Source organism: Aquarana catesbeiana, linkage group LG01 (genome assembly GCF_042186555.1).
Source record: "Aquarana catesbeiana isolate 2022-GZ linkage group LG01, ASM4218655v1, whole genome shotgun sequence".
In the NCBI taxonomy this organism is placed as follows: domain Eukaryota; kingdom Metazoa; phylum Chordata; class Amphibia; order Anura; family Ranidae; genus Aquarana; species Aquarana catesbeiana.
This window is the reverse complement of record NC_133324.1, coordinates 475,773,583-475,795,482: the sequence shown is the minus strand read 5'-3', so window position 1 is coordinate 475,795,482 and position 21,900 is coordinate 475,773,583. Positions and strand designations below refer to the sequence as shown.

Sequence of the window (21,900 nt, the reverse complement as noted above, 5' to 3'; positions counted from 1 at the left end):
CCTATCCCCCCACCTCTCCTTGTTTATCTTATTAAAAATATAGTGGCTATGACCAATCCCAGATACATTGTAGACCTATGTTTAAAGGCTGTACTTCTGTGGATCACGGGAGTCCAGTTCTTTCTGCGCTTCTGTGACCCGTTTTCAGGGAGCTGAAGCCCTCTGACGGCTGATCCATGCTCAGACAAAATCGCAACCATATGGTCAGGATCCGCCCACATGCCTGGACATCACCCAGCTCAGTCTCTCAGCAAGCCACTGAGAGCCTGAGCCAGACGCTCCTGCCCCCCCCCTCCACAGCTTAGCGCTCCAGTGAGCGCGGGGGGGTAGAGCAGAGAGCCAATGACTGACAGTCACCAGCTCCCTGCTCAGGGAGCTCTGTTAGACCCGGAGGGGGATAAATGCAGAATTGAACCATTTCTGTGTCTACCTAGGTAAATATGATTTAAAAAAAAATGATTTCCATACTTCTCTTTTAATGTCATGGTCTGCCCAGATGACATGCCATTGCTACGGCTTTTCCTGCCTTGTTCTTCATAAGCAGTAACGCCATACATAAGGAATTAATGGGCATCCCAAGAGTCACACAGGAGAATACTCGTTTGTTGTGTCTGAAAGGTGCTTGCACATGCAAGGGAGAAAGCTGGAATGAAGTATGTAATCATTGATGCACTTCTTGGTAGGCCATAGCATCCAGCATAGGAAAAACTGAATTTTGAAATCTGTAGACCAGTAGTGGTGCATTGCATTGTTAGGCAACCCATTAAAAAAATAAATGGGTTGAAACACCTGAAAATTTTGCAGCGTACCACAACACACACACTGAAGAGAAAGCGGGATTAAAATAAGCCCCACCACTGGTGTTAGTAGTAGTAGTAATCCTCAGCATTCGTGTCAGTGGCTGCAATCAAAAAAGCCAGCTTTGGTATCAGTGGCCACAATAATAGCCCCATCCCTGGTATTGATTTATGCAAGAATAACCCCCTTCTTTGGTGAGGGTGGCAGAAATAACAACCCCCAGCACTGATGTTGCTGGCAGCAGTAACCTCTAGCATAGGTGTCAGTGAACACAAAACAAAAAAAACGTATTGGCGTCAGTGAAGGTAGTAATAACCCCCAGAATTAGTGTGATTGAATAAAATGATGAACCGCCAGCATTGGTGTCAGTGGCTACACCATGATAATAACTCCCAGTATTGGTGTCTGTGGTCATACTAATGCCACGTACACACGATCAAACATTCCGACAACAAAATCCTGGATTTTTTTTCGACGGATGTTGGCTCAAACTTGTCTTGCATACACACGGTCACACAAATGTTGTCGGAAATTCCGAACGTCAAGAACACGGTGACATACAAAACGTACGCCTAGCCGAGAAAAATGAAGTTCAATAGCCAGTGTGGCTCTTTTGCTTGATTCCGAGCATGCATGGAATTTTGTGTGTCGGAATTGTCTACACACGCTCAGAATTTCCGACAACAGATTTTGTTGTCAGAAAATTTGAGATCCAGCTCTCAAATTTTTGTTGTCGAAAATTCCGACAGAAAATGGCCGATGAAGCCTACACAAGCTCACATCGAACATTTGTTGTGGGAAATTCCAACCGTGTGTACACGGCATAACACTCCCAACATTGATGTAGGCAGAAGGACTCTGTGATTGGCCTTTCTGATCACACGATGGCTGTGTCCAATCACAGCCATTGTGTAATGTAAACAGAGGAGGCTGTCAGTTGATCGGCTTTGCTTCATAACTTTTACACAAACCAATTATCATACACTTATTAGAATTTTTTTTTTTTGCCAAAGACATGTAGCAGAATACATTCTGGCCTAAGTTTATGATGAAATTTGATTTTATTGGATATTTTTTAAAACAAAGTAGAAAATATAGTTTTTTTTCAAAATTTTCGCTCTTTTTTCACTTATATTACAAAAAATAAAAAACCTAGAGGTTAATAAATACCAGCAAAAGAAAGCTCTATTTGTGTAAAAAAACTGATAAAAGTTTCATTTGGGTACAATTTAGTATGGCTGAGTAATTGTCATTTAAAGTGTGAGAGCACTGAAAGCTGAAAATTAGTCTGGGAAGGGGGTGGTTAATCATACCCCCACCCACCCATTTGTGGTCAGTGACAGTGCTATCTAACATTACCCCTCCTCCCATTGGCGGTCCATGGTAGTTTTCTTCAAATGTCACTATTACTCCTTCTGCATTGGTGGTCAGTGACATTGAAACTTAATCCCCCAGTGATGGTTGCCACTTACTTGTTCACAAGCTCCAGCACCACTGTCTTTCCCTAAGGCCAGGATTTTATCTGTACTGTCGGGCAGAGGTCACTTCACCTGAAATTACAGCGTTTATTTCAGTGCTCATTGCTGCCATTCTGGTGCCTAACAGGAGGCAGATCCAGTCCAGCAAATGGCAGACACCATGTAGGGCACCAAGGCTGGAGAAAAACTATATAGCATTTTCAAATCAATGTCTTATTTAAAGGTTTAAAACCCAAGAACAGATTTTCAATACAAATCATTCAGTATTTGTTATTTGTCATACTTTATAGTAGAAGGTATTTTAAGAATATTTTGCGAAGTTCTGCGAGTTCCATCTTCATTTGTAGATCTGGCTTGTAAGAAAAAGCATAATTTACATTTTACAATTTTCATAAAGCCACCTAATTACATTGTTTTTCATGTATCATATTGTGTCTTCTGCATTTAAAGGTGGGGAAAAACCAACATCAAAAGTCCAAAGTCCAGTGGAGGATACATTTAAAGCCATTGGAAAATCAATTAATGAAGATGCTGTAAAGTCTGTTCAAGGCATCTATCAATTTGTACTTTCAGGTAGGAAGTTCTATTTGTTGTCACTAAGTAGCTGTGAAACTGGTGGTAAAAGAAACAATGGTGGATGAACATCAAGAAATAATAAGGAACCTAAAGGGTAATTCCACATTAGTGGGGAAAAAATGGCAAATAAAAAAATATATATATATAGCATATACAGTTTGCGACACAAGTCATATTGTTGTTGTTATTATTATACAGTATTTATATAGCGCCAACAATTTGTGCAGCGCTTTACATGAGGGCAGACAGTACAGATACAATACAATTAAATACAGGAGGAGTCAGAGGGCCCTGCTCATTAGAGCTTACAATCTAGAAGGGAGGGTCAAGTGAATTGAATGTTATTAAAAATTACCTTTCCTTTTCAATCTGCAGTGCTGTAATATGCAATACAATATGGGTACCTGGAGGTGTTCTGTACACAGACCCCCCCCCCCCAGATATGTCATTTCCTGCTTGTGTGATTGGCTTACTGATTTTTGGGCATCCCCTGCAACAAAAATGTCATTTTTGGTGAGTTACTCCCAACAGGAAATCACGTCTAAATGGATGCAGACCACGCCCACCACTTTCCTCATTTGAGCCCTGCAGGTGCAGCAGCTGATTGATAATTATGAAACCATTCCCCTTCCATTTACTCAGAACGCGGGTACAGACAAACGCACATGTATTTATTCAGAATAACAAAAAGTAGGAATCTGCAACAAAGTTTGTTACAATTCTTGTAATGTACATAGATCACCCACAAGGCAAGTAAAATCTTGAGAATGTGCCAGTTGAGTTTTATATCTGGCAGTAGAGCAGTTATGGTTGAAGGTGAGAATGCTGACCTTTTAGGTGAACATGCTGAAAAATTGATTGATTGGCATTTACTCTTATTATGCACTGCCTAGATGTGCCTACAGTTGGAAAACAAACGTGCTGTAGTAACAATATATATTTGTATACAGAGTGGAAGACCTTGCTGTGGAAAGCAAGAACAGTTCTTCATTGGGATGTGTTTTTTTTTTTTTTTTTTCTTTAAACAGGAGGCCAGCACTGTCAGTGGACAATAACAGAATAAACCACGCTGTTCCACCCCTGGATCAACTGATTCTCAACATTTATAGTCTGGCTTCTGTTTCTTTAGTTCAAAAACAAGACAGGAGGCAAACTCATGAAGTGGAAAAGGAGGACTGTTTAGCTAAGCAGTAGTTTGAGGAACTGGGGGGGGGGGGTCAGTTAAGGAAAGAATCTGAAGTCAACTCCTCACTTAAAATGAAGCTCTTCCAGCACCAAGATAGCAGCGCTGCAGACGCTCCCATCTTCACCCGTCTTGCTTCCAGGTTCGCAGATTCCGGCTCTGTGACTGTCCAGAGCCGTGATGATGTAACTCCTGCGCATGCGTGCAGGAGCCGGCGTTCATGGCGCAGGGCTCTGATATGTAAAGGATTAACGTTTAAATGTCTGACCTTTTAATTTTAATGGTGGTTTGTTAGAAACAAGTTGACACAGATCATATATTCTAAATGTAAGTTGCAAAACTATGTTGTACTCCTCCCTGCTACAGTCACCGGGTGCACAATTTCAACAGCACATATAGAATTTATCAAATATGCCAAAACTACTGCTATCGAATGACTATCATTTATTATGAGTAAGTTCCTGAACAAAAGGGAAGGGATATCATTTATTGTGTGCTTTTCTTTCTATAGATTCCAATAGGTTTTCCTTGGTTTAATTTTTTTATGCGTGACAAAAACTCATTAAACACAGACTATGAAAGACTTATTTGTGCTATGTAACAGTGTGCATACTCACAAAGCCACTCAAGCATTTGTTTTGTGTAGAGTGAAATATACCTGGTTGATCCTGCCTTCAGGGAATATGATGCTGATTGATTACATTTACCTGTAAAGCCTTGGACGCAGATGCCAACCAAACAAAATGAAAGCTAGTGTCAGTCATCTTTGACTTTGCCTACACTATATTAACTACTTAAGCCCCGGACCATTTGGCTGGCGAAAGACCAGAGCACTTTTTGCGATTCGGCACTACATCGCTTTAACTGACAATTGCGCGGTCGTGCGACGTGGCTCCCAAACAAAATTGACATCCTTTTTTTCCCACAAATAGAGCTTTCTTTTGGTGGTATTGGATTGCCTCTGCGGTTTTTATTTTTTGTGCTATAAACAAAAAAATAGTGACAATTTTGAAAAAATCGCATTACTTTTTGCTATAATAAATATCCCCAAAAAATATATAAAAAAAAAGTTTTGTTTCCTCCGGTTAGGCCGATACGTATTCTTCTACATATTTTTGGTAAAAAAATCACAATAAGCGTTTATTGATTTGTTTGCGCAAAAGTTATAGTGCTTACAAATTAGGGGATAGTTTTATGGCATTTTTATTAATATTTTTTTTTTTTTATCGTGACTGCGACATTATAGTGGACAGATCTGATACTTTTGGCACTATTTTGGGACCATTCACATTTATACAGCGATCAGTGCGATTAAAAATGCATTGATTACTGTGTAAATGTGACTGGCAGTGAAGGGGTTAACCAAGAGGGGGCGCTGCAGGGGTTAAGTGTGTCCTAGGGGGTGATTCTAACTGGGGGGGGGCTACGTGTGACAGGACACTGATCACCGCTCCCGATCACAGGGAGCTGTGATCAGTGTCAGTGTCATTAGGCAGAACAGGGAAATGCTTGTTTACATCAGCATTTCCCCGTTCTTCTTCCGTGAGACTAGTATCCCAGCAGACATCGACATCGCGATCACACTCACTGAGCTTGCGATGGTTCACGCCCGCAAGCCGCTTAAAGGGCTACGTACAGGTACGTTAGTATGCCTGTGCGTGCCCTTCTGCTGCAGTATACCTGCGTGAAGCGGTCGGCAAGCGGTTAAAGCACAAGAATACACATTTGATGTTCAATAAAGATTTATAGGGAGCTGTAAAACAGTTTTTTGATATTTTATAATTTAATTTGAATTGCTGTTCTGAAACTCTTTTTAGTCATGTGCACCCATAGAGAGCATACATCAATAGACTAATAAAAGCCCTTCACATAGGCCCTGTCCCTTCTGCTGTATCTAAAACTTAAGTTTTTGCTGTTGGCCCTTTACGTGTTTTTACATGTTTAAACAATCATTTTAGACCTGAAAATTACTTAAAAGCCACAGACACCCTGGATAGTAAAATAGTGGTAGCGACAATTTTTTATATCACACTATATTAGCACAGAATTTCAGTGAAAAATACAATTGTACAGTACAGGACACAGGCAAAGTATTCATAGACCATGAGTTATAGCCTTGTTTCTTCAGGTGATAGTACACTAGCAAAGCTTTTGAGCATGCGCTCCCCCTAAAACTCTTCCCCAATTCATTCTTTATGCTCCTGACAATGCTACGCAGTGAGCGAAATGTGTTGGACATTGGATGAGGACCCACTTACCAGCATTTACTTACCATAGAAACTTTTTGCATGATATATAGATTGATTGGTGTGGTCCAGTTGGGGTATATTTACTGGCCTTAAGGGCTGTATGTTTTTAAGTCTCTGCCTTGTCCATTCTCTTTCAAAGATCCACCCTTCAAACAATTCAGGGATATTTGCTTAAATTACCTCTTCTGCAAAGTAGCCTTTTTGGTTGCTGTCACATCAGCCAGATGTTTCTCTGAGTTTCTGGTGTACGAAGCCGTTTCCGTACTTCATGCAGACAAGGTTGCTTTACTCCCAAGACCATCCTTTTTTCAAAAGATGGTGCCAGTCGTCTACCTTAATGGGGACATAGTCCTATCTTTATGCCATGCAGCCAAGTGTCCTAAGGAAAGTTTTTTTCTACGTTGCCTGGACATTAGAGTGTGCCTCAAAGCTACAGCTTGAATCAGAAATATAGATTCCCTATTTGTCCTGTTTTCAGGACCTCCCAAGGGACACTCTGCTTCCAAATCCACCATTAGAAGATGGATAAGAAATGACATCCTCAAGGATAAATCTCTTTCTATTCCAAGAGGTCAGTGAGAGTTTCCTAGGCATTTCGGCAGGAGACTTCTGTAGCCCAGCCATGAAAGGCCGCCACCTGGTCCTCTGTTCAAACTTTCTCTAATTATTATCAGGCAGATAGATCTCCAGTCTTCTGTGCATGCTGCTTTTGACTGCAAGGCACAGTTCTATTTGCCTAGTTGCCCTCCCTTTTTCTTCATTGCTTGGGGATGTCCTAGGGTCTATGAATACTTTGTGTCCTGTATTGTATGATTAGGATAAGAGGGATTTTGACTTACCTGTTAATTCCTTAGTTATTCTGCAACAAAAGGGACACTCAGAGGAGTACAGACAAAAAGGGCTGCGCACCTCAAAAGATGCATGTGAAAAACGGAAGACCCCCTAACGGGGCTTTACTGCAGCCAATATTGTAATATAATACAATTCAAAATTGGGTGGATAGTCAAGATGTTTTATTGATATAAAAGATACCTAGTACATTCTGACATATAAAAGTCAGGACATGAACTGGAGTACAAAATTGGTAAAAAGCACTACCCATAACGGGAAGCAGTGTACAGTACAATCAGCCATGGGCAACAAAGATATAGTAGCATAAATTTTAAATCGTGAAACTGACGCGTTTCGACCCCAGTGGGTCATCTTCAGAGGATAGGTGTATGACAATGATGAGAAGTACATGTCCTGTCTGCCGATCCTTCCCATAACTGTTGCTCTTGGATGCTGGTCTTGATGGACTTATAGTCCTCTTTGTTTTACTCCTCTTTAGTCCTCCTTACTCCTCTTTTATATTTGACTTGACTTTGTTACTCTTGCCTGCCATTTATATTTCTGTTCTGTCGGTAGAAAAGTTCAACTTGATTGGAGGAAAATCACTTGTCTTGCTGTTATGAGAGATGAAGTGTGATCTCACCAACAGAACAGAAATATAAATGGCAGGCAAGAGTAACAAAGTCAAGTCAAATATAAAAGAGAAGTAAGGAGGACTAAAGAGGAGTAAAAAAAGAGGACTATAAGTCCATCCAGACCAGCATCCAAGAGCAACAGTTATGGGAAAGATCGTCAGATAGGACATGTACTTCTCATCATTGTCATACACCTATCCTCTGAAGATGACCCACTGGGGTTGAAACGCGTCAGTTTCACGATTTAAAATTTATGCTACTATATCTTTGTTGCCCATGGCTGATTGTACTGTACACTGCTTCCCGTTATGGGTAGTGCTTTTTACCAATTTTGTACTCCAGTTCATGTCCTGACTTTTATATGTAAGAATGTACTAGGTATCTTTTATATCAATAAAACATCTTGACTATCCACCCAATTTTGAATTGTATTATATTACAATATTGGCTGCAGTAAAGCCCCGTTAGGGGGTCTTCCGTTTTTCACATGTGCCTTAGTTATTCTGCATTGCTTGCTACAAAACTGAGGTTTAACGGAGTGGGGTAGGGTTATAGTGGTGGCACCCAGGTGGTGTGTCCTCAAAAGCTTTGCCAGTGTCCAATCACCTGAAGGTACGATTGTATAACCCAGGGTTTATGAATACTTTGTCTGTGTCCTGTACTGAACTCCAAGGTATAGAATTTACAGATAAGTCAAATTCTTCTTTTTAGGGCACACAAACGCAATTTTACACAATTTTCTGTTAAAATATAAAAGATGAGGTGGTGCTGAGTAGATACACATGTCAAGCCTTAAAGAGATTGTAAACCTTCAAAAAAAAAAAAAATTCCCAAAAAAAACAACCTGCAAGACAAAGACATAATGAGCTAGTAAGCATCGCATACTAGCTCATTACGAAATAGTTACCTTAGAATGATGCCCTGCAGTGGCGCCCGCACTCCTCTCCCATGGCCGACAGCTTTCCCGGAGTTACTTCTGGGTTCGCGGGCTCCGGTGCTGTGAATGGCCGCAGCAGCAAAGACATCACACGCGGGTGCCGCCGGTCACAGCAGGGGTCCTGAAGAAATGGTCCTGGCGTGCTGTTCCTTCAGTGCTCTTGCGCCTATGACGTCAGCGGCAGTGTATATAGTAAATATATCTCCTAAAAGGTGCAAGTTTAGGAGAGATTTACAGTACCTACAGGTAAGCCTTACTATAGGCTTACCTGTAGGTAACAATTAATTAAAGAGGAAGACTTTACTTCCCCTTTAAAATTGTCATGAATGGCAGCGAACTTTGGTACCCTAAATTTTGTGTAGGCAACCCTTTAAAGGCTTCTACAAATCAATTAATTTAACGTTACCCAGGAATATTGGGTCTAGAATTATTCCTGCCTGGTAGAGCTGCACAATTCTAGATAAAATGAAAATAAAGATTTTTTTGCTTAGAATAAAGATCACGATTCTCGGCGTAGCATCATCTTTCACATTATACAAAAAAACTGGGCTAACTTTTTCTCAAAAAATTGTGTTTGAAAGACCGCTGCGCAAATACAGTGTGATATTAAATATTGCAACGACCGCTATTTTATTTTCTATAGTTTCTGCTAATATATATATATATATATATATATATATATAATATATAATATATATAATATATATATATTTTAGCAGAAACATCAGTATGTTTCTGTTAGTTCATCCCTTTGATCTGTAATTGAACAGAACGATACAATGTTTCTTTTTATCTTGCTTTCAGCACTGAGAAACGTTGATAAACATTTCCGGCTGCTTTTTTTTTTTTTGACAGCTGTGAGCCAGGAAACTGCTGTGCACTGTTACATGAATCGTGGAAATGCTGGATTAAGATCTTGTGGGGGTTGAATGGGGATCTCGATTATTTTATTTTATTTTTTTAACAATTAATCGTGCAGCTCTACTACCTGGCATGCGCAGCAATATAACGTGTAGCTCTATCAATATTTTTGTGTTTATGCATACATTTGTGTGTGAGAGTGGGGGAGGGCTCAAATGTTTAGGGGTGTTGTCTTGCCTGCCCACCTTTTTAAAGCTAATGGAGTGGCCACAGTGGCTTGGGAAAGTGACAGCCAGACACAGAAGTGATCTTTTACATGTAATTTCTGTGTTCTTACTAGGCAGGGGAGATCAGCGAATGGTACCCAGTGGCACCTGCGATGCCATTCCTGGGTCTGCTGATGGGAATGGGCGACAGCGATAAAAGCTATTTCTTTTGTTTTCTTTGGATTGACCCTTCTTTCCCATGTTTATATTTGTGTTCTTTGATAACCCAAGGACTAAAATTGAAGGTGTTTCATTTCTTCCTTTTATTTATGCAGAAGTGATACGTGAAAGAACTCTTCTTGTGAACTCAGCTTAAGTTATCCATTTACGTTTTGTGACCTGCTTTAATTTCAGGGGCAGAACAAGGCACATGGTATATGGATCTGAAAAATGACAAGGGTGCAGTTGGAAAAGGGGAACCATCTGTAAAAGCTGATGTGGTGATGAGTTTGGACAGCGAAGACTTTGTGAAAATGTTTACAGGTTAGTAAAAATGATTTTTAAAAAATGACACAAATTATGAACCCCATGTGTAAAGCTGTGGTTAGGGAAAGGGCGCCTGTTGCATCCACTTTATCGTGTGTGAGAATTGATAGATTCAAGCAGTTGGTTTTTGCTGGCAAAACACATTTCCCTTTCCCAAGTTTCTGGACATCAGGGCCAATGTCGTACTTTTAGTATGGGCAAATTATTCATTAAGGTGGTATTAACCGGTTCGCATGCACAATGGCACCGCTGTGTGAAGCCCCGTGCATATATACAGGGTTTCTTTAAGAGCCGCCGGAGGGGCGGGGGACCTAATGCGCATGGCCGCGATCACGTGCACGAGCACCAGCACGGGGATTTGTGTGTGTAAATGCACAAATCCCTGTGCTGTCAGAGGAGAGGAGACATGTCATTTGTTCCTAGTAAGTAGGAACAGTGAAATGTCTCCTATCCTACTTAGTCCTATCCCCATACAGTTAGAACACACTGAGGGAACACACATTTAACCCCTTGATCGCCCCCTAGTGTTAATCCCTCCACTACCAGTGTCATTTACACAATAATCAGTGCATTTTTTTAGCACTGATCGCTGTATAAATGTCAATGGTCCTAAAAATGTGTCAAAAGTGTCCGATCTGTCTGCCACAGTGTTGCAATACCGCTAAATATCGCAGATCACCGCCATTACTAGTAAAGAAAATAATCATAAAAATGCCATAAATCTTTCCCATAATTTGTAGACGCTATAACTTTTGTACAAACCAATCAATAAACGCTTATTGCGATTTTTTTTTTTTTAACCAAAAATATGTAGAAGAATATATATGGGCCTAAACTGATGAAGAAATTTGTTTTTTAAAAACATTTTTGGGGATAATTATTATGGCAAAAATTAAAAAATATTGTTTTTTTTTTTTCTTTTAAAATTGTCGCTCTTTTTTTGTGTATAGCGCCAAAAAAATAAAAACGGCAGAGGTGATCAAATAGCACCAAAAGAAAGCTCTATTTGTGGAGAAAAAAGACGCAAATTTTGTTTGGGTATAGCATAGCATGACCGCGCAATTACCAGTTAAAGCGATGCAGTGCCAAATTGTAAAAAGTGCTCTGGTCAGGAAGGGGGTAAAACCTTCCGGGGCTGAAGTGGTTAAACACAAAATCAAAACTCTAATATATTGCAGCTTATCAATCCTTAGACGTGCTGGCTGCATTTGTTTTCCTTTTTTAGGCTTTTCTTTTTTAGGCTCTGTTTTCACCTGATAATCTGGCCAGTAACATACTTTCTGTATTAGAGTGCCCCCACTCTGGATAAAGCACAGGGTCACATTTGGACAGCAGCATTGTTTATCTGGGGGGAGGGGAGTGTTACATATGCTAGCAGATAGAGATACATTAACAAACTGAAGCCAAAATAGCTAACACTTTGTAAGCAGTTCCAGCAAACCGTTTTTTTACTATTCTGAATAAAGGTTTTACATAAAAGCTGATTATTGTAAGCACCCCGTCAATGTTAAATAGTTTGTCTCATACTAACTGCTATTAACTAACATACTAGTCTCTATCTGCTACATCTGCAAAGAGCTTCTTCTTTTGAAAAAAAACAGACTCGCTGTACAGATCAGTAGGTGAAAACATAAAAAAAGAAAACGAATGCAGCCATCACATCAAAAATTGGTTAACTGCAATATAACAAATGCTTGCTTTTGTATTTAATACTGCTTTAAAGGATAAGTTTACTTTTTGTAACATGTTACACCCATATATTTAGGGTGTAACATGTCACATATGCACTGGCCCCCGCTCTCCCCCAATACCCTGTTCTGCCAGCTAGCGGGTATCTTCTCCCTTGGCTGGCTGTCACAATCTAAAAAAAGATGTAGCTGTACGGGGCTCTGCCCACCAGGCCACATCATCAATTCACAGTATTCTCTGAATAGAAAAACTACAAGGTCCGACAGCCTTTGCAGCTGTGTTGGCTTGTAGTTCTCGATGAACTACCACGGAGCTGTTGAGCACTGTGGTAGTTCATTGATTCTTCCTTTTCAAGTGTAACTTGCTTGTATTGAAGGTACGGGCAAATAGATACACAGACAGTCTAGTCTGCAGGACCGTCTGTCTTTCAAGTTTAAATTTCAGTTTGAAGGAAGTTTTAAAATGTGTATATGTAGTTCAGCCTAAAAAAAATAGCCAATAGTAATAATACTTATGAACTTTCCCCTACTTGGATATACTTCTCCAGAGAAAGAGCTCTATGTTTCATATGAAGATATTGGACCTAAACAATATCCAGAATATATAACAATAGCTGGACATTTGAATATCTTTCAGCGTGACTAAGGCTATGGACTTTAATACCTTGTAAAGTGTATTATCCAGTATTGTTTGTTTGATGCTCATCTTTATCACGTTTTTTTCTTACATTCAATGAAGAACACCGCTCAGAATCATTCTTGACTGTAGAATTATAGCACCAGTTTCAGGAGTAGGACAGTGACAGGCGGTCACTTCCAGTTTGTTGCACTGCCATTTGGCCTATCCTCTGGCCTATCATTTGTGGTGCTATATTGCTTCAGTCAAGAAAGATACCGAGCTGTGTCCTTCCATGAACTTCGAGAAAGGGATTTTACAGTAAGTATCAAAAAATCCTGTTTTTCTATAACCTATAAGCATATACAAATGGCTGAGCATGTGACTATAACATTATACTTCAAGGACGCGTGTAACTTTTAGTTACAGTTTTCTTTAAGGCATGCCCCCCCTGAGTACAGCTCACCTGGAGGAATACCTTATTCCTCCATCCAGCAATCTTTGCATTTGAAAGAGCCCTTGTACTCTAAATCCAGAGCTTGCGCACTGCAGGTTTATTCATTGCTGCCGGGAGTAATCTGTAGAACTGCTGGAAGCCGCCATTAGTATGGCTCTCCCTAGGAATAACAGAAGCCATGGCGTATATGCACAGAGCTAAGTTGACTTGATGGGGAAATGTTTCTAAAGCAACACTGTGTGGATCCAACAGTAAAGATTTCTGAATTGAGAATCAAGGTAAGTATCTCTCTGGGTGGACTGCACTTAGTGCTAATGTTGCTCCTAGGGCATGGAGATGCTGATTATTCATTTATTTATATTTGTATGTGTGTGTGCCACTTTGTATATAATTCACTGATTGGCATATCGCTTGTTGGTAACAAGGTTGATCCGTATGGATTTTGTTGCATCCTGACTTATGCCCGTTCTTGGCCAATATTTAACGCTTTCATAAATAGAACTCACCCACTTCCACATCAAGATTGATGCTTAACAAACATAACTTGATTTATGGGATGAATGATTAAATAAAAAAATATAAGATGTATAATCCCTGGGAAGCCTACCTCTTGCATTGATAAGCTGCTCCTAAATTAATTATACAGTGTCCACATCTAGCTATTTATGAATTAAAGTGGATGTAAACCCGATTCATGAAATTTAAGCTGGGCACATAGATCTGCAGTGTTTTTCTTATCTGTCTCCAAAGCACTGAGTCCTGTGGCTTTTTCCTACTCCATAGCTGTTATCAGCCTCATAAATTCTGACAAGGAGATAAAAGCAGCCTGAAATTTGTGTAAATAGATTAGCAGACAGCTTGCCATCTCACAGCAGAGCTCTGCACATTTCTTACTTCCTTTGCCAATGTAGAGTGGGGGGTTTGCCTTTCCCCCAATCAGCTGTCTTAGCTGTATACCCAAACTTCACACTCAGTGTTAAACAGGAAGAGAAAATCTTTAACAGGATGTGCACATTCTAAAGGATATATAAAGCTTAAGGCAGCAGATATACATGTAAAACCTTTGTAGGGAGATTTGTTTAATCTCTGTGTATCATCTGAGGCTGTTCACTTCACTGGGTATATGTGAGGGTTTACATCCACTTAAAGATCAGTCTGTTTAGGTTTCCAATTAATTTTTCAGCAGAGATCGCATACTATGATACCATTTTATTGTATATTCATCTGTTCTATTACTACTTTTGGTTTTTTTCACATTTTTGTTTTGTTTTTACAAATGTAAATTAAACAAGAAATTAGCATTTAATCTGGCACTCATTGAGTATGTTTAATCTTAATAATCAGGTAAACTAAAGCCAACAATGGCATTCATGGGAGGAAAGCTGAAGATCAAAGGCAATATGGCTCTAGCAATGAAGCTGGAGGCGCTTATGGGCCGACTGAATTCCAAGCTGTGATTGTCAGAAACATCTATGCTACCACTGAAGACATAATCTTGAATCCTGAAAAAGGATCTGCTTAGACAGCTGTTGCTGGAAGTTTTGGCATAGTTATGCACTTAAAGCACGATTTTATATCATAAATATTGTAATTGGTAAATTAATGTACCTCATGCAGATGTAGGATCTGAATTTCACTTTGCCTGTAATCTGATTGCGATGTTGCCTTATTAAAAATGTGAAATTACTTTCTTGTTAAAAAAAAAAAAAAAAAGTGAAATGACTGACATGGTTCAAAAATTGTATAATATTGGCGGAACAAAAATAGAATATACAACATTTTATATATACAAAGCCTCAATGCATTTTACTAGTATATGAAAGTAGGTGAAAACAAGTAAAATTCATTAATAAAGGCATATTCAACACCAGAGCAACTTCTTAAATGCACAGGCAGTAATGCATAAGGGTTTGTATACCTAAGGAATGTTTAAGTGGTGCAAAATTTGTACATTTATACAGAACTTTTCAAACAATAAAAGAGTAATAAAGTTTAAAAATGTTTTATTGTGTGTTTTTTTTTATTTAATGTGGTGAGTACATTAACAAACCTATTCCCATTATATTTTGACATGTATTTACCATATTTATCGGCGTATAAGTTATAACGCGCACTTTTTTCCCCTTAAAATCAGGGGAAAATCATGGGTGCGTGTTATACGCCGATCCCCCGCTGACTGTAAGCGAGCGCCACTGACATTCATACATAGCTGAGTGTACTCGGCTACGTTCGGCTAGCTCCGCTCAGTCGCACCCAGTCCTGCCCTAAGATGGACATAACACAGTGTATAGTGTATGTGTGTATATAATTTTTGTGTGTGTGTGTGTGTGTGTGTGTGTGTGTATATAATATATATATATATAGTATCTCACAAAAGTGAGTACACCCCTCACACTTTTGATAATATTTTATTATATTGTTTTATGTGACAACACTGAAGAAATGATACTTTACATTGTAGCAAAGTAGTAAGTGTACAGCTTGTATAACAGAGTAAATTGGCTGTCCCCTCAAAATAACTCAACACACAGCCATTAATGACTAAACCGCTGGCAACAAAAGTGAGTACACCCCTAAGTGAAAATGTCCAAATTAGGCCCAATTAGCCATTTTCCCTCCCAGGTGTCATATGACTCATTAGTGTTACAAGGTCTCAGATGTGAATAGGGAGCAGATGTGTTAAATTTGGTGTTATTGCTCTCACTCTCTCATACTGGTCACTAGTAGTTCAACATGCCACCTCACGGCAAAGAACTCTGAGGATCTGAAAAAAATAATTGCTGCTCTACATAAAGATGGCCTAGGCTATAAGAAGATTGCCAGGACCCTGAAACTGAGCTGCAGCATGGTGGCGAAGACCATACAGCGGTTTAACAGGGATAGGTTCCACTCATTACAAGTCTTGCCATGGTTGACCAAAGAAGTTGAGTGCACGTGCTCAGCATCATATCCAGAGGTTGTCTTTGAGAAATAGACGTATGAGTGCTGCCAGCATTGCTGCAGAGGTTGAAGGGGTGATGGGTCAGCCTGACAGTGCTCAGACCACACGCCGCACACTGCATCAAATTGGTCTGCATGGCTGTTGTCCCAGAAGGAAGCCTCTTCTAAAGATGATGCACAAGAAAGCCCGCAAACAGTTTGCTGAAGACAAGCAGATTAAGGACATGGATTACTGGAACCAAGTCCTGTGGTCTGATGAGACCAAGATAAACTTATTTGGTTCAGATGGTGTCAGGTGTGTGTGGCGGCAACCAGGTAAGAAGTACAAAGACAAGTGTGTCTTGCCTACAGTCAAGCATTGTGGTGGGAGTGTCATGGTTTGGGGCTGCATGAGTGCTGCCGGTACTGGGGAGCTACATTTCATTGAGGGAACCATGAATGCCAACATGTACTGTGACATACAGAAGCAGAGTATAATCCCCTCCCTTCGGGGACTGGGCCGCAGGGCAGTATTCCAACATTATAACAACCCCAAACACACCTCTAAGATGACCACTGCCTTGCTAAAGAAGCTGAGGGTAAAGGTGATGGACTGGCCAAGCATGTCTCCAGACCTAAACCCTATTGAGAATCTGTGGGGCATCCTCAAATGGAAGGTGGAGGAGTACAAGGTCTCTAACATCCACCAGCTCTTCATGTCCTCAAGAGTGGAAGAGGACTCCAGTGGCAACCTGTGAAGCTCTGGTGAACTCCATGCCCAAGAGGGTTAAGGCAGTGCTGGAAAATAATGGTGGCCACACAAAATATTGATACTTTGAGCCCAATTTGGACATTTTCACTTAGGGGTGTACTCACTTTTGTTGCCAGCGGTTTAGACATTAATGGCTGTGTGTTGTTATTCTAAGGGGACAGCAAATTTACACGGTTATACAAGCTGTACACTCACTACATTGTAGCAAAGTTTCATTTCTTCAGTGTCCTTACATGAAAAGATATAATTAAATATTTACAAAAATGTGAGGGGTGTGCTCACTTTTGTGAGATGCTGTGTGTGTGTGTGTGTGTATATATATATATATATATATATATATATATATATATATATAATTTATGCATGCCATAGGGTTAATATAGAGCTACTCCCACACATGCATGCTCACATCCAGTGTAATTTTGCAGTTTATCACTCTAGAGTAGGACTGTAGTAGTAGACGAAAGTGCCTGTCCTGCTGTTTTTAGCTTCCGCATATATTTACACATTTAATACCTCTGTCAGAATATGCTTATTGCTCAGTTGAGAATGGCGTACTGTAGCTCCAACTAAAATTTGCATTTGCATCAGGGTACCCTGACTCCGCTGACAACATCAGCAGAGATCAGTCACAGACAGAGATGATGAAAAAAAGGGTCAGGCTCCTGCCCCACCTAGATAGTAATTTGAAGCTAATTTCATGGCCCCCACTAGCTAAGGATAAATGGTGAGTAAGTATAAAGAATTTATCCCAGGCTTCCAATAAGTTTTGTTGCCCAGCGGTCTGTATAACCGGGAAGATCAGGATGTGCGCCACACACAAGGATGTTATATATTACTGAGAGGGTACGATCAGGCATGGAGTCTCAAAAGAGCAGATTCTCTAAGGAAGTCAGGTCCCTAAACAATAAATCAAGAGAAGATTTTGGACCTTTGAGAAAGAAGGTTGACTTGGATTTCATCATGGTCTGGTGGGCAGAGGATATGATGATTGTGGCTGAGTGGTGGATGAGACACAGAAGCTGCACCTGACTTTGTACCGTTGGGAGAATATTTAGAGAAATTACTTGTAAAGCAACAAGGAGTGAAACGAGAGAAATCAGATAGGGAGTTGATTGTGGACCAGGGATTAGGAGGCCGAGTAGCAGCAGACCGTGACTGGATGGTAGAAAGTAGCAGAACTGGTTGTGGACACAGCAGAAGCTAATCATGGGCAGGGGGTGTGGTATATGAGGCAGGAATGGAGGAGGATGTGGCTATGCATACTGGATAATGATCATGATAAGCTCAGGGAAGGGAGGACTGGTAATGCCCAGAGTTATGTTTAAAGTTGCTTGTAGTAGAGTTGGTGGAGAACAGGGCAGGAACTAGTTGTGGACAGGGCCATTTTGTGATTGCTTTACTGTTTTTTTAGGACAAAATTGGATTTTTGTTCTCACTGTAAAATGATTTCTTGGAAGTTCATTGAGGGGCACAGGATTCAAAGGCAATTGGGTTATACTGCAACCTAGAAGAGGATTTGAACACTGGTAAACAAACAAAAACCAGTTACCAGCCTGGTATAACCCCGTTCACTCCCAGCATGCCTCAGTTTTTTACCAAGCAAAGCCGGGAGCAGAGGGGTGGAACCTGTGTCCCTTAGTGAACCAATTTTCTCATTAATTGAGGGACACAGGATTCAGAAAAAAATGAAACACCTAAAAGCAGTTTAACTGAGCAGTGGGCAACATGACAAGCAAATCGCTAACAGGCTCAACTATAACATAGAAATAAACTAGATACTGCCTGCAGCTCAGAGAGGGGCCTTAAGGTTCGTATACTCAAAGCTAGCATCTGATGAGTCCTCAACATCCACCTTGTATGTTTTAGTTGACGAATGGGAGACTAGCAGTCACTGGAACAATGTGGCAAGTGCTGAGATCAGATCCTTCAGAGTACCTAGGTCCAATTGTAGATCCAAGCCTGATTGTAAAATGGTCAGTATTCATTCCACTTTCTGGGATGGAAACCTCCACTCTAATTCATCCCAAACATGTTCTCTCGGGTTGAGGTCAGAACTCAAGTTCCTCCACCCCAAACTCGCTCATCCATGTCTGTATGGACCTTGCTTTGTGCACTGGTGCGCAGTCATGTTGGAACAGGAAGGGGCCAACCCAAACTGTTCCCACAAAGTTGGGAGCATAAAATTGTCCAAAATGTCTTGGTATGCTTAAGAGTTCCCTTCACTGGAACTAAGGGGCAAGCCCAACCCTTGATAAACAACCCCACACCATAATCCGTCCTCCACCAAATGATTTCCACCAGTGCACAAAGCAAGGTCCATGAAGACATGGATGAGCGAGTTTTGGGTGGAGTTACCTGACTGGCCTGCATAGAGTCCTGACCTCATCCCGATAGAACACCTTTGGGATGAATTAGAGCAGAGACTGCGAGCCAGGCCACATCGGTGCCTAACCTCACAAACGTGCTTCTGGAAGAATGGTCAAACATTCCCATAGACACGCTCCTAAACCTTGTGGACAGCCTTCCCAAAAGAGTTGAAGCTGTTATAGCTGCAAAGGGTGGGCCAACTCAATATTGAACCCTACGGACTAAGATTGGGATGCCATTAAAGTTCATGTGTGTGTAAAGGCAGGCGTCCCAATACTTTTGGTAATATAGTGTAGGTGCCTTGAGGCTTTTTGTTTTACTTCCATGCTCGCCCGGTGAAGATTGCTTTGGCGCCTCTGTATGGTGTTTGCTTGTGTACTTCATCTGGCTCTTGGGGTAAGTGCTGGTTTAGACCACCATCTCTAGCAACTATTTATCTGTATGATTATGCTGCTCTTTTGTGCAATTAAGAACATTTATTGTTATTACTATTGGTATTATTCTGTTTATCTTTCTATCCTTTTGTTGTAGAACTCTGCTCCTTCATTTTAGTTCTGAAGAAGTGGGTCACCATGAAACATGTCGAGTCTAGCTGATTGCATGTACACCTTTATTCTGGATTAACATCTATATAGTGCAAGTTAGAATTATTTTGTGGGTGTTAGAGGGATTTTTAAATTTTATGTATTCTAATATTAGGTATATTTTCTTTGTGATGTTAGTTATAATAAAATTATGTGAATTTAATCTGGTGTATTGTCCTTAACGGTACCAAGAAAAATCCTTCTGTCCCCCCCCTTTTTTTTTTTTAAATACTTTTTTGTTCAAATAATATTTAGGATGTAGGTAGTACCGTGTTATATATACCCATTGACACCGAGCACTTGAATTTCCATTAAAAAAAAAGTTTAGTTATACTTTAACCTCCTCAGTACCGGGCACTCTTACCCCCTTCCTGCCATTCCTACTTTTTATAGTTTTTGATATACCCTAATGTATTATATATGATGGGGCCCTAACTTGGTAACAAATTTGGATTAATATACTGTATTTTTACTTGGGATTAAATAGTATTTTTTTTTTTTTAACCACTTCGCGCCGGTAGGGCGTCCAGGGACGTCCTTGACTTTCTGGGGTTATATCTGAATGATGCCTGCAGCTACAGACATCATTCAGATATCGGCTTTTTCAGCCGGCGAATCCCTACACCATAAGAATGATCATAGCGGCTATTCCGCCACTTGATCGTTTTTACGGGCAGCGGGAGGGGACGCCCTCCGATGCTTCTACTGACTCACCGCTTCCATCGGTGAGTCGGAGACAGGATCCGCCAGCCCCGGATGGTGATCATAGAGATTTCTGGCAGACCAGATGGTCAACGGAGTCTCTATGATCGTTCGGAGGCCGGGCACGATGTTATGACGTCACGCCCAGCCTCTGCATTCAAAAAAACGGCGCCGCCTCGGCTGGGAAGCAGTGATCATTTTTTTTTATCTTAGGCTTCCCAGCCTAGAAGTGAGATGTGGGGTCTTATTGACCCCATATCTCACTGTAAAAGGGACCGATCATGCCATAATCCTATTACAAGGGATGTTTACATTCCTTGTAATAGGAATAAAAGTGATCAAAAACATTTTTTTTTAAAGTGTCAAACTAGAAAAATAAAAGTCAAATTTAACAATAAAAAAAAAAAAAATTTAAAGTGCCCCTGTCCCCGTGAGCTTGCACGCAGAAGCGAATGCATACGTAAGTCCCGCCCACATATGAAAACAGTGTTCAAACCACACATGTGAGGTATCCCTGTGAACCTTAGAGTGAGAGAAATAATTGTAGCCCTAGACCTCCTCTGTAACTCAAAACATGTAACCAGTAAAAAATTTTAAAGCGTCGCCTATGGGGATTTTTAAGTACCAAAGTTTGGCGCCATTCCACGAGCGTGTGCAATTTTGAAGCATGACATGTTAGGTATCTATTTACTTGGCGTAACTTCATCTTTCACATTATGCAAAAAAATTGAGCTAACTTTAATGTTTGTTTTCATTTAAATCATGAAAATCTTCTTTTTCCAAAAAAAAGCGTTCTAAAAATTGCTGCGCAAATACCGTGCAAGATAAAAAGTTGCAATGACCGCTATTGTATTCTCTAGGGTCTCTGCTACAAAAACATATATAATGTTTGGGGGTTCTATGTAATTTTCTAGCAAAAAAATGATGAATTTTACATGTAGGAGAGAAATGTCAGAATTGGCCTGGGCACAAAGTGGTTAAATTAGCATTTTTCTGTATCTGTTCCCATTGCAATGTTTCTGCAATGTGTGTACCCCCATATATTTACTGCAAAATATGGAACTAACAAATGGAATGGTAAAGCACAAATTGAAGTATGCATTTTACTATAGCGTTTCATTATGCTTTTAATGCTATGTTATGATGCATACAGGAAAATAAATGTTTGCGTAAATTGTTAGTATACCACGAATTAGCACGGAAGATACTTTTTCACAGGATTGCGATCGCTAGCAATTCAAATGACATATACAGTAATGGCAAATGCCCTTCAACATCACTGATGTGACCCAGGGATTAATTTTGTAAGGAAATATTTTGATATCATTTTTGGAGATATATACGGTATAGTACATATCCTCTCTGATAACTAAAACAGCCACTTGTAGTCTGTGTAACAAGGTGCTAATGAAGGTAACAATTGTAAGGCAGGGACACAGCATTGTCACTCGATATCAGGAAGTCACCTTCAAGGCAGGATCACCTAGTGTTA

At 40.2% G+C, this 21,900-nt stretch overlaps 1 protein-coding gene across 3 annotated transcripts in view; it reads left to right on the top strand.

Annotated features, from left to right (window-relative positions):
* The window catches only part of HSDL2 (hydroxysteroid dehydrogenase like 2), a 67,902-nt gene extending 52,842 nt beyond the window's left edge, over positions 1–15,060 (top strand). For all 3 annotated transcript variants that reach the window (XM_073591422.1, XM_073591416.1, XM_073591430.1), the window contains exons 10-12: positions 2,727–2,849; positions 10,169–10,297; positions 14,406–15,060. In XM_073591422.1, coding sequence (XP_073447523.1) covers positions 2,727–2,849; positions 10,169–10,297; positions 14,406–14,518 — 365 coding nt within the window. In that variant the 3' untranslated portion in view covers positions 14,519–15,060. The remainder of the gene's footprint in view (positions 1–2,726; positions 2,850–10,168; positions 10,298–14,405) is intronic.
* The last annotated feature ends 6,840 nt before the right edge of the window (positions 15,061–21,900 follow it).